Genomic DNA, 13,182 nt, shown 5'->3' with positions numbered 1-13,182 from the left:
CTCTATTCAAATAGAGAATAGTGCATGTCACCACCATGTATATAGACTATAACAGGGGTTCATATCTACAGATAGAGAATAGTCCACGCTACCACAATGTATATAGACTATAACAGAGGAGTTGAAGTAAAGTTTCAAAATCTACATTGCATAGAGAGCAGAGGTGTTGAAGCACTGCTTCAACACCTCTGAGAATGAATAGAGTATAGCGCACGCTACCACAATGTATATAGACTATAACAGAGGAGTTGAAGTAAATCTTCATAATCTCTGGCTGTATACATTGTATAGAGAACAGGGGTGTTGAAGCACCGCTTCAACACCTCTTGACAATGAATAGAGTATAGTGTACGCTTCCACAATGTATATAGACTATAACAGAGGAGTTGAAGTAAATCTTCAAAATCTCTGGCTGTATACATTGTATAGAGAACAGGGGTGTTGAAGCACTGCTTCAACACCTCTTGACAATGAGTAGAGTATTGTGCACGCTTCCACAATGTATATAGACTATAACAGAGGAGTTGAAGTAAATCTTCAAAATCTCTGGCTGTATACATTGTATAGAGAACAGGGGTGTTGAAGCACTGCTTCAACACCTCTTGACAATGAATAGAGTATAGTGCACGCTTCCACAATGTATATAGACTATAACAGAGGAGTTGAAGTAAATCTTCAAAATCTCTGGCTGTATACATTGTATAGAGAACAGGGGTGTTGAAGCACTCAACACCTCTGAAAATGAATAGAATATAGTGCACAGTATATACTGGTATAGAATATAACGCCAATGTACGTACTGTCACGGTATATCGTCCATATCCATATAGTGTATAGGTCTATGCACTGCGTTGACATCTAAGATCTCAATCTCAACTTGGTCTAAGCATTCTAGATTTAATATTTTTTTCTAGATTCAAATAATTCACTGTTTGTTTATCTTAAGTATTCTTTGAAAAAAGTCCAATTTTTGCGCCAGTGATAAAACCATTTTACACACATTCACGTTTTTATAAAAACAAATGATATTACAAATCCTGATCTATTTTCTGGCTATCCCGGGAGAAATAAGTCGACAACTATTTTAAAATCACGAAGTTTACGCTAAATGAAGAGCGATTCGTTTAAAAAGTACCTCATGACACTTGGTAAAAATTTAAGGTTAAGTGCATTTCTTTGTTTTAGAATACCATGTCTTTATACACGCTGATTTTCTACAATATATAAGACAATAGCGAAAGTCGTTGAGTACTTCAATTGTCAGATAATTTACAAATCCTGTGTTAACAGATATTTGGTATACGATAGATCTTTTGTTACATTTTAAGATAAAGAGGATATTGTACTAGTAATTTGTTTGTTTCTGTGTAAGATCGCAATATATTTCACCGAGTGAGCACCAAAAGATACATTTTACGATATTTAAATATTTATTTTTGGTGTTCACTCCCGAAACAACAATACGTTTACTTGTGTTTATTTATATGCCTAAAAGGATCAAAAAGTAAGCTGGCACTAATTGAATTTCTCCTCGAACTATTTATGTTTGAAATCCAGAGTAACACTAATAACAACATCTCCTTAATAACATTTTTACCTTCAACCAATATTGTATTAGTTCACAAATATTGTCTTGGTTGCAGAATTGTTGTCAAAGTCGTCAGACAAAATCGGACAGACAGCGCTTAAAACCTTTCCGGGGAGTTAACTATGGAACGATTATTTTTATGTCATAATTGCAGTTACCTCCCTTCTGACAGCTAAAGCGTTTCAAGACTACATAACAACTTGTAGTTATTTTTTGTTGTTGCTAAATTGGAGCTGTTATAAGTTGAACAATGACATGATGAAATACGGTACAGAAAATTGCCACCCTATGTTATTGCAAAATAGTGCATAGATTTGAAGGACAGCATTTTATGGACGCAGAAGGTGAATACACGGACAGTAGTGTTACTGTTCAGGTCTTCGATGCACAATCAAGCGAAATTGTGGAGTCTAGTGACCCTATCTTTCGAGTTCGAACAATGGAATTCTCTTTATATGAACACAGGACCCGATCCAGGGAACCGTTTCTATAACGCTTTGAATCATAACGAAATTAGCTAAGTGTCAGATCCTCGTTGTTTTCCTGTACATTTGGACTCTACACAAATTATTACTTTTTTCCCTTTCCGTTGCCATAACAACGGGTATTTTGTATGGATACTTTTGTTTGAGCTATTTAGGTAGAAGGTCAACCCAATCATGATTCCTGAGAAGTGTCATCGACGTTGACCTTGCGCTTTCAGAGTTGATGCCGGTTGATGGAAATCGCAATAGCGATCACAATGAGCTTAAGTCGGCACTACGTGTATGGAGGCTATTCGTTGCCAAAAGTCCAGACGTGTAATTCCAACAATGTGCTTTTTAATCGTACTAAATATCTCTTACATTTGTCAATGTAGACGTGCTATTTGTTGTTTCTATTCGTCAGTTTTTTCCGTATTGATTTGTCATTTGTCATTATAGTAGTCGAAATGTATATTTGTCAGATCGACCCTGTATAAACCACAGGCATCTGGATCATTGTCTGTCACGTAAATGTTGTTTAAAACCATTTTGGGTACATAAAATGAGATAAACAACACATCTGAAGATATTTAGTGTCTTTCATATACAAAAAAGAAACAAGGTATGTAACTCAAACTTACCCGATTTCACGGTAGAGTCCAGTTTTATGCAAATTTCTCATCCAACATAAAAACAATCCATTTTTAAATATTAAATCACCATATTATTTAGTCAATTGCAGTTGGGTGTATCTGAGCTGGGCTCACGGACCCAGATTTATACTGCCACAGTCAGTTGTTTTTTTACTTATATACCCAAGCAAGCAAAAATTGTCCATTTATTTTATTTTAAAAGTGGACCATGGGCGGGTCGTTCAGTGGGGGGGGGGGGGCTGTAGGGCCTGTGTCCCCCCCCCAGTTGGCCCGCAAGTAAACTTAAAGGTTATTTTTTGTCAATATTTATCAGAAAAAAAAAAAAAACTTTACGCCATAATGCACCAATTCAGACTAAAAATATTTAAAATATTCTAGGGGGAGTACCCCTAAACCCCACTTCCCACATTTTAAACATATTAATGTCATGCCCACTCGAGGGATCATGTCCAAAAAGTTGTGCCCCTAAGTAACGCCCCTCTAACGCAAGTCCCTGTTCAAAACCTGCCCCAGCAAACCCACGAAACTTTTGATGGACATCATAATGATATCCACCTAGTTTTGTCTGATGTTATACATATACTATCTTAATAAGCATGTATGGTGTAAACGTGTAATTTCAATACATCATTGAAACAAAATATCCATGTGGATGGAAGAACAGCCCTCCAATCCACTTGTGTCCCCCAGTTATGAATTACGGGATCTGCCACTGTGAACCATAACAATCAAGTGGGGGATTTCAAGAACATGAACAAATAGATATCGTGAGTCTTAGATTAGAAAAACAAACGCGCGATTTTTCCCCTCCAAAAGGGCTAGGTCCGCTTCACCTAAATGTGAAAAAAGCCCTGACTGTTGAGTGTGGGTGGGGTATAATAGGTAGCAGCAAGTAATAATTGTTTATTAGCAATAAATTGTCTTCATCATTAAAATACTTTATTAATTACCTATAAAATAATATTCGTTACAGTATAATGAACGAGTTATATGAAGTTGTAATCTAAGTGTATTTTATCCATACAGTTCCAGCTACCAGGTAAGAAACCTCTAGGGCATCTTAGTTAATAATTTCAACTTAATGAATATTTAGATTTTTTTCTTCGTAAATTTTGAATTATCTTATATTACTTGCAATCTTAAACATTGCAAAAAGGCAAGAAAGTGTCCTCTAATGGTAGAATTTAAAATAGTGTTTATAGTAATTTAAAGCTGCACTCTCACAGATTGACAGTTTTGACAACCTTTTTTGTCCCAGACTCGGCTGATTTTGGCAGCAATGCTTTCTATACAAATAATAAGATTACTCACTCTAAAACAGATTTAAATTGTTTGGAAAACTGCCGACATTTTTAATTTTTCTTAAAACGTTACTGTAGTATCACTTTTAGCCATTAAACATCAATTTGCGAACGTAAAACTGAAAAAACTGTATCTGATCTTTTGTCAGCAGTCTTATACCACTGGTATTCAGACATTTACGCAAAAATTGGCTAATTCCAAAACAAAAAATAAAAATAGTTGTCAACACGGTCAATCTGTGAGAGTGCAGCTTTAAAAGAAAAATAAGACAATGGGACTTTTCATTCTTGAAGTATAATTTAATGCTAATGACTTACATTTTGTTGTGTTTGAGTCAAGTATCATTTTGCATGCATCTCATTTCATGTCATATGTGCATATTAATTACTATTATATAGACAAAAAAACATGTTGTTATATCATTATTATTTTATTCGACATGAAATAATTTATAATCCATCCTGTTTCCAAATCATAGTCCATAATGTCAGAATATAGATGATTCGTAATGTCCATAATAGGGTTCGCAATGTCCATGGTCCAAAGTATCCATAATTGGTTTAAACAGAGCCGAGTGATAGCGGAAATTTCCGAAAGACGTAAGGATGAGTTAAGACATGGTTAAGGCGGAGTTAAGACATGGTTAAGGCGGAGCTATCTATAAATAAAATTAAATTCATCTCGTAAACATGTTCAACTGGGAATGAAAAGTCACCACCATACAATGTACTTTGTAGAACTACAAATTGAAATCTGTCTTCTACACACCGCAATGTAAAACTCGGCATGTGACTTTCACAGAATGACGTCTGTTGAATAGATGCAAGGAGAATAAAACTCCAATTGGTACAATGAAAAATGAAAATGTGCAGTGAAAAATGTAAACATACAACCGATGAGTTGGCGGTTGTAAAATGTAAATTGGTAAATCATCAATGTTACAAACCTAAATACACACATACACGTCTGGACTTTTGGCAACGAATAGCCTCCATATACGTGACCTTTGGATGAGATGATTTTTTGCTCGTTTTTCGAAGGAAATCAACGAGGTATAGGGAAAGCATTTGTGTTGTCATTGTCGGCGTCGTGCGAAATATTTAACCATGACCATTGCTCTAAACATCGTTCAATATATTAAAATGAAACTTGGCATAAATGTTTCCAGTTAGAAGACGCACCAGTATGCCTAAATATATTAATACTTGTTGGTGTATGCCCCTTTTTGATAATAAAAAAGATAAAGCCCTTTAACTGTGTTCATTTCTTATAAACTGTTTAAGATATTCGATTGAAACTGGGTACACATGTTGCCAGGGGCAATGACGTACATGCATAGCAAAACCCACAACTCTGGGTTTAATAATTGTTCAGTTCTGCCCTATATCGACAAAAAATAACAGACTAGTGTCTGGCCTTTGCTTCGCGGCAATCTTGTTTTCATTTTACGTTGATCGGTCGCGCCGACCGGATGTTTTGCTGGCTCAAATTGATTTTCCCGCCAATATTTTTTTAAAACCTGTAGTAACACAAAAAAAAATATGCCTGAATAACACTGACCTTATGAAATGATATTGTATTAGTTCTAGTTCACGACTATCTCTGTTGGTGAAATGTGTCCAAGTCGTACGTCATGTCGGATGAAATTATTCAGGGAGTTAACTATAGAACGATGGTATTTTATGTCATAGTTAAAGTTACCTCCCTTCCAACAGTTATTGTGCGAGACAGCTTTTTGCCAAACTTATTACAATACACCAGTTTAATATTATAGTTTGTTTTTGTATTTATTCATATATTAAAATGAAAATTACAAAATATCAGAAAAACAAATACACATACATATATAATAAACAAACAAATAATCGTACACTCAAACACTGACGTATCTTGTTTACTTATTCATTAAACTGTTTTTATGTCTACTGAATAAGAACAATAACTATTATTATTGTCATGACTAGGAAAATATCTATTTGTAAATACAATGATATGATGCATAGTTTTGAAGGGAGCGCTGTCGGTGAACACGGACAGAACTGTTAAAGCTGCACTCTCACAGATATACCATTTTTACTGACAAAAAATCAGATCGTAGATTTTTATTTTTTCGTTCGAAAATTAATGTTTTATGGCTTAATTAAAACCGTTACTATCGGTTTAAGAAAAATGCATAAAAAATTAATTTTTGAACTTAAATATAAAATCTGTGATCTAATTTTGTCAGCATTCTTATATAACTGGTTTCCATGGATTTTCGAGAAAAATGGGCTCATTCCATGACAAAAGAATAAACAAAGTTTTCAAAACGTTCAATCTGTGAGAGTGCAGCTTTAATGTCTCCGATGTACAGTCATGTGAAATTGTGATGACTGATGATTTCACAATAGTTTGGTATTATTTCAAAGATTTTAAAGGGTAGAGAAATAATCTGCAAATATCTAGATAAAATATTGCAATCCCTTTGTTTTAACCTTGAATGATTGAAAATCGATAGTTTCACGTTCGATTACCGTTAAAATAAAACAAAAATTCATTGGGTGACCAGACTTCAAATTTAGTATTATTTACAATGGCTAAATTGAATGAAAATCTCATTTGTACATAAAATATCTTAATTTATCCAACACACTATTCAAATAGACCCTTATTTGAGCCATTGGCGACAATGATTAAGTTTGATGTTAATTTTTATCATTTAAAAGGGGATTTTTTACTGATTTATTTATATGTATGACCGGAAATACATTAGCGATAAATTTATTGCAATTTTCAACTGAACTCTGACGTGAAATGGTCACTTTTTTCGATCTTTAAGGGCAAACAAATACGTGAATCTAATTTCTTCTTTTTTATACAATATTTGCATATTTTTTCTCTTCACGACCACTACAAGACTATGACAATACATCGGCCATTTTCTTTAAATAAAGAGCTAAACCCGAAATTGGTTTGAACATGACATCGGTATGAATAGTACAGTATGGACCACTGGAAGTGTTGGCAAATTGATTTGTCCATGCAACATTACAATTTCTCAGAAGTATCAATCCTTTTCTTTCGCTTACAACTCATTTTCAATAGTAATATATATCATTTCAGCACAACAAGTAACGTTAGACCTTGAGGCAAACAAGATAATATAAGAACTGTTTTGAACATGAATTTAATTAAGAAACAATTCATTATACAATCAAAATAAGAAAATGAACATTGACTAAAGTTTGTCCTTACTCCTATAGTCAAATTCACAAGACTCGTCTTGTTTTCCAACACTTTCAACACTAGACAAAGAATGATATCTATAACTATCAAAAGTCTTGCTCCGTGGCCGAGGCTTTTCCTCACTTCGGCACCGCCGTACGGGGCTGTGCAGTAGGCGGGAATTCGAGGAAGCACGCGATTGGTCAGAATCATAGTCCATGTGATTAGCTCCACTGTGGTTAAGGGCGTCGGGGTCTGGCACAAAGTACCCATCCCCGTAGTATTGTTCAAACATCGGCTCGTTGTACGCGTCTTGGCTTGAGTCGCTGACGCCCTCTAGTGACACCGGAAGACTGTTGTGAGAAATAATGTCAGCGGAATCAATACCACCTTGAAATGCGCGGTCCAGCTCGGACTCCATGCTCGCCGCCAGGTCGATCATTGACAACGGCCGGAAGATGTCACCGCTCCGCGTTGACCGCGGACTCTCAGGACGGCCTCCTTCGGACGCGTCTGCATCATCTTCAACGTCAGTAACGACAATATCGACGTCCGTATCATCTGCGTTTTCGTCCGGTGCCGGAACATTGTCTATACTTGAGCGTTCGTCTTCGATACGCGGAATTATATAATTGTCCAATGAAAAACTATTAACATGCCCCAAACGCTGATCACTAGCACTATCTGCATCACCCGTGTAATTCCAGTTTATTAAAGCGCCTGTATGCGGCTGCTCCGCGTCTCCAAGGTTAAGGCCACTGGAATGAGAAGACCTTGAGTCCATTTCGAAATGGTTGGATGGAAGTATTTCATCGTCTCTCCGAATTCGAACAAAGCCACCCTCTACGACTAGCATGGACGGTTTTGGTTGCCGGATTTTACGGACAAGCAGCGTTGCGTCCGGATCAGTGTATTTCTCAGCAGCGTGGGGAGGGTATGGCGCATTTGAGATTATTGGTTTTTTATTCCTGATTTTTTTAAGCCAACCTAAATGGTCATGATCGGATACGAATTCCATGCTTATGCTACTCGATTCATAGGAATGGTCCAGCTTTTCATTACAGAAACACTTTGAACACGGTAAGAAATATGGATACATTTTACCGCGATCCTTCCTCGCGGAATATCGGAGCGGCTGGCTCGCAACATAAGCGACACTGGAGCACATAAGAATCTCTAAGCTTCGGACAATGAAGTGATATGTCCACCAAGGCCACGGTTCCGGCTTGCGGCCGGCTTTCAGAACCCCATACACACCGAACATACCATACAGCTCAAACCCAACTATTGCAACTCCGAAAAATGCTGATGCGAAAGTAATTTTCACTGCTAAATCGAACGTGTATTTGAACTTCCCAGTCTTTTCATTGTACATAGCAGGGTTTGAGCTATGTAAACGATCTGGGGACGTACTTTGAATGACTTTCTGTCTATTTATAGCACCTTTGTATAGTTTTCTGAAGATCACAAGATAGCCGATAAACATAAGAAGACCCCATACAATAAACACAGTCTGACAGACAAATATCAAAACAGGGGCAGTGGCGAATATACCGACTGTTATATCTGTCACAATGGAAAGCACGAAATGTAGAGAAATGATAACTAGCAGCACCGAAAGACGTTGTACCTTTTGCGACAATACGCGCACACGCGTAGCAAGTAACAGGGCGTAGAATAGAATACTGAATAATGCCGTAATGCACGGGAACACCGTGCTGTAGAGAAAGTAGTCCATCACCGTGGGAAAACGTCCTGTAGAGTTGTACGCGTCAATAAGCAGATACGTTGCACGGAGTATACACACTAATATCACAAGTAAATGCAGGGTTACGAAATAATTCCTGCTCAGTAGATGTTCCATGGTCCATAGCCTTATGACGCCAAAAACACAGTACATCCCAAGCAGTACAAAACACAACCCGAAAAAATACACATGGAATTCCCATGCCTCTTGCCACAATTCCTTTGCGAGCTCCCAATCCGGACCTGGCTCAGCAAAGGCTTCAAGATTAAACTCTGGCCCTGCTTCGCTTTCTGGCTCATTTCCCACATCATCCTCAGGCTCAGAGGTACCATTACCCGGCTCGGGTTTTATACCATCGTGTTCATCAGGTTCTGGTGTACCTCGATCGCCAGTATCGTGGTCATCGGTGTCTATTGGTTCTCTGGTAGTTTTATCATTAGGTTCGGGTAGAACTTCCTCTGTGGTAGTGTGACGAGGGTTAGTAGCGATGGTTGTTTTGACATCTGTGAGGCTGTCGGTGGTGAATTCGTGGCTTTCTTCCTCTGGTGTTGGTATATCTGAAACATGAAACGATGATGCAATTTCAGGCGAAGCAAAAATAATTTCTACGAGTATGCCTAGCTACGCCCATGGCAAAATACTCAGTGATTTAGTTCTTAGAATAAACTGCCGTTTACAGGCGTTTTGCCAAGCAAACAATATCCCTCCATATTTCCAAAAAAAATATAATATTACCAATCATTTCCTATTCTAACATGGATTAAGAAACAGTTAAAAGGCTCACTTTTGTAACTGTTTGATTGTGATTGATTAATTATCAATCATAATATGGTCCAGACTAAATGGTATAGTTTTTATGGCATAATCTATTTCGTGGTTTAACTTTAATTTGGCATGATCTCATTTTTCCCGCAAGTTGGAAATTATCGCGAAAGCCAGGCAGTTAAAAATTTGCAAGTAAAATCACTGCTACAAACCATTATCCGTAGATGTGTCGGCTTCAGTTGAGGATAACTCTGGCAAAGCGGTTGAAGCCAATGTTGAAGTGGTGGATGAATATGTAGGCACAAAGGCTGTTGAAGAGGTTGTCTTCTCCGTTCTAGACTCTACAGTGGATGTGCCATTTGTCGCCCCAACAGTCGAAATGGTAGAGGTTGCTGATGGAGGCGTTGAACCAGTAGCGTTAACAATTGATTCATTACCGTTTGCTACAGCTGTTGCATTTGTCAATGCAACAGAAACGGTTGTAGTCGACGCAGAAAGACTAGGTAGAGGATCAGATGTGGATTGTTTGGTTGCAGGAGCTGTGGTTGATATTGTTGGAGAGGCTGTTGATGTATCATTTACAGATGTTGGTGTAGCTACTGCGCTGGTGTTATTGGAAGCTAGAGTTGATACGGTTGTCGATGTAGCATTAACAGATGATGGTGAAGCTACAGCGATGGTATCATTGGAACCTGCAATAAAATTGATAATAAATGCATTAAAATTTTCCTCACTTTACAGCGATGTCAATGGACAGAGTAAGATTCAAAATCAGATACTAACAGTGCCCTTATAATGATGGTATTTGCGGCACTGTGGTTTACGCCTAAATGCATGTCGAGGAGGTGTAAGACTTGATGATAATGCAAGTGTAAAAATAACATAATCAGTTTGTTCTGGTTGATCTACTGCATCTGTGTATTTCAGTTGTAGAACAAGTATTCATTTTTGAGGTTGCAATTTTGCTTTAAAGCGAAAACTAGAAAACAGAATTCTTCATAAACCTTTGTTCAAGTGTTTTGGGTGGCATTAACCTATTAAAATAAAGAGTACACTAAATTACTGTAACCTTACCTTCAATAGCAGTAGAATTATGTGTTTGAGATGTTGTCGATGTACTAAACGAAATCGTGAAGTCATCTGTAGTGTCAGTGACGTCACCGCTTCCTTCAGTATGTACGTTATCAGACGGGTCGATGACGTCAGATTTGGCAGTAGATGCATCAATTGTGGTCGAGAATGTGGTACCGTTTTGTCCAATACTGTCAGACACAGTTATTTCACTAGCTACTGTTGTGGTATTTGAACGTATATCATCAGGTATTGCACTGGCTGTAGTTTTAATAATATCAGAGTTGGATTCATTTGTAGAACTTGATTTAGTTGTTAAGTCCAAATCAGGTGTAATATCAATTTTATCACTGGTGGTGTCAGCATTTATGGCACTTGTAGCAGTATTATCAACGATAGCGTCAGTTGTGCTAACATTGAGCACCGGAGATTCCGTAGACTTAGAATTAGAGGCAAGCGAGTCATTTGCTGATTGGATGCTATCTACAGAATGTGGTGTAGTTGCTAACACTGATCCACCAGCCGATGTGGTGTCAGAGATTGATTCGGATGGAGAGTCTAAATGTGATATTGTTGACACTGTTGTTGAAGTCTCAATGAGTCCTGAGGAAAATGTAGATGTAAAACTTGATGATATTGCACGTGTAACATTGTCAGTAGGTCCTGCTTGATCTATTTGATTTGTGGAATGTGTAATTATGTCATTAATATCCGTATTGTTACCACGACTTTCCACAACAGAATCAGTGGTGTTTAACCTTTCCTCAGTCCAAGTGGTCACATTGACTCCAGAATTAGTTTCCGAATATGGAATAACATTTTCTTGCGTTGTAAAATCAGCACTTGTATTTCTATTAACTTCCTCTAGGCTGTTTCCAACAGCTCTTCGTACGATTTTCACAAAATGGCTTTTAATTTCATTCTCTTTCTGTGGTCTTTGGAACTTGAGTCTTTTGAAAAATCCATGCTGATTAGCGTTATACGCAAAGGTCTGATGAATTGTTTGAACTAGACATAGAGCAACTATATAACTCAATAGCACCATGTTTTAATGTAAATTTCCAGCAATATCCAGATCTTTCTCCACAGTCTGTGTGAATTGTCCTCAAAAGTTTAACCATTCTTAAATGCACTCATCCGTTAACCGTGTGTTCCCAAACTTCACATCCAGTGGTAAACGCTGGCTTAGTTTACGGAAACTCCCGAGGTCTTTCGATTGGCACCGACGTCATATTTGTTCTGATCATGAGCATACGCCTAGACGCTTGAATTGAAAACATTGCCGCCACTGAAAATATATAGACAATCAAAATAAGGTTCGTGTGATGTCACTGAATGTATACTTAGTATCTGGGGGCTGGTTTCCCGGAACAACTTAAGTCTGTTAAAACTGTTAACACGACTAAGCTAAGCTTACTAGTTTTGTTCTTCAATAATATGTGAAATATTATCATTTTTGGAAGTTTTTTAACTGTTCATAAAAGAACGAGATCATGCCAAAATTTCTGTTTATCACGAAAAACTAAGCTTATCGAAATCACGTCATTTTAAGATTTTTTGCTAAACAAAATAAGCTTCTTAAGTGTGTTCAGAAGCTACGAAAAGCCTGAAGAATAAATTTTAAGATAAACATATGAAAACAATATCTGTTACAAATGTGTAAACATGTTCCCTCGAATCGTAAACAAACCAGGTATCAAAGCTCAGTATTTAATTATATTTGATAAAAAGCTTACTTCATATCGTCGAAAATAAGTTGATTTAACAATCCTTTAATCACTGTAAACAACACAAACTATACAACTGTTTGTCGACTGGGTGACCTCAACATATAAGTAATCGCTAGACAATTTTCGTACATTGATCTACAATGTATTAAAGGGATTCGTTCACATTTGATAGGGCAAGACATCGAAAACATACATGTAGTTCTCATGTGAGATACATGTATGGACAAAATGCTCGTAACAATGATGAAACATCATCAAAAGTTTACTTTCAAACTTGTGTGTGAACAATTATTGAAAAATATGAAAAAATGCGTTATTTCGCCAAAAAGCGTTAGTAACGCTAATTTGAAAATTGTATGAGTTTCTGCCAGTTTCTGTTTGGTGTTTGTTCATAAGTTCGAAAACTTTAAAGCTGCACTCTCACAGAGTTATCGTTTTGACAACTGGTTTTAGTTTTTGTCTTTGAGTGAGCGATTTTTTACGTAAATGTAAGGAAAGCAGTGATATATGGTTTCTGACAAAATATCAGATCGCAGTTGTTCATATTTACGTTTGAAAATTGATGTTTTATAGCTGAACGCGTTACTCACGCTTTCAGAAAAATGAAATTTTCAGCATTTTATCACACAATTAATATCAGTTGTATTGTGAAGTATCT

General features: G+C 36.9%; 1 protein-coding gene across 12 annotated transcripts in view; it reads right to left on the bottom strand.

Annotated features, from left to right (window-relative positions):
* Positions 1–7,157: 7,157 nt before the first annotated feature.
* LOC128217592 (proline-rich transmembrane protein 4-like) overlaps positions 7,158–13,182 on the bottom strand; it is a 33,592-nt gene continuing 27,567 nt past the window's right edge. For all 12 annotated transcript variants that reach the window (XM_052924835.1, XM_052924834.1, XM_052924836.1 and 9 more), the window contains exons 2-4: positions 10,798–12,082; positions 9,936–10,415; positions 7,158–9,515 (exon numbers count right to left, since the gene is read on the bottom strand). In XM_052924835.1, coding sequence (XP_052780795.1) covers positions 7,225–9,515; positions 9,936–10,415; positions 10,798–11,839 — 3,813 coding nt within the window. In that variant the 5' untranslated portion in view covers positions 11,840–12,082 and the 3' untranslated portion in view covers positions 7,158–7,224. The remainder of the gene's footprint in view (positions 9,516–9,935; positions 10,416–10,797; positions 12,083–13,182) is intronic.

The sequence above is a fragment of the Mya arenaria genome, chromosome 14, assembly GCF_026914265.1.
Source record: "Mya arenaria isolate MELC-2E11 chromosome 14, ASM2691426v1".
NCBI lineage: Eukaryota > Metazoa > Mollusca > Bivalvia > Myida > Myidae > Mya > Mya arenaria.
Note: the sequence above shows the minus strand (reverse complement) of the source record. Positions and strands in the feature narration are given on the sequence as shown.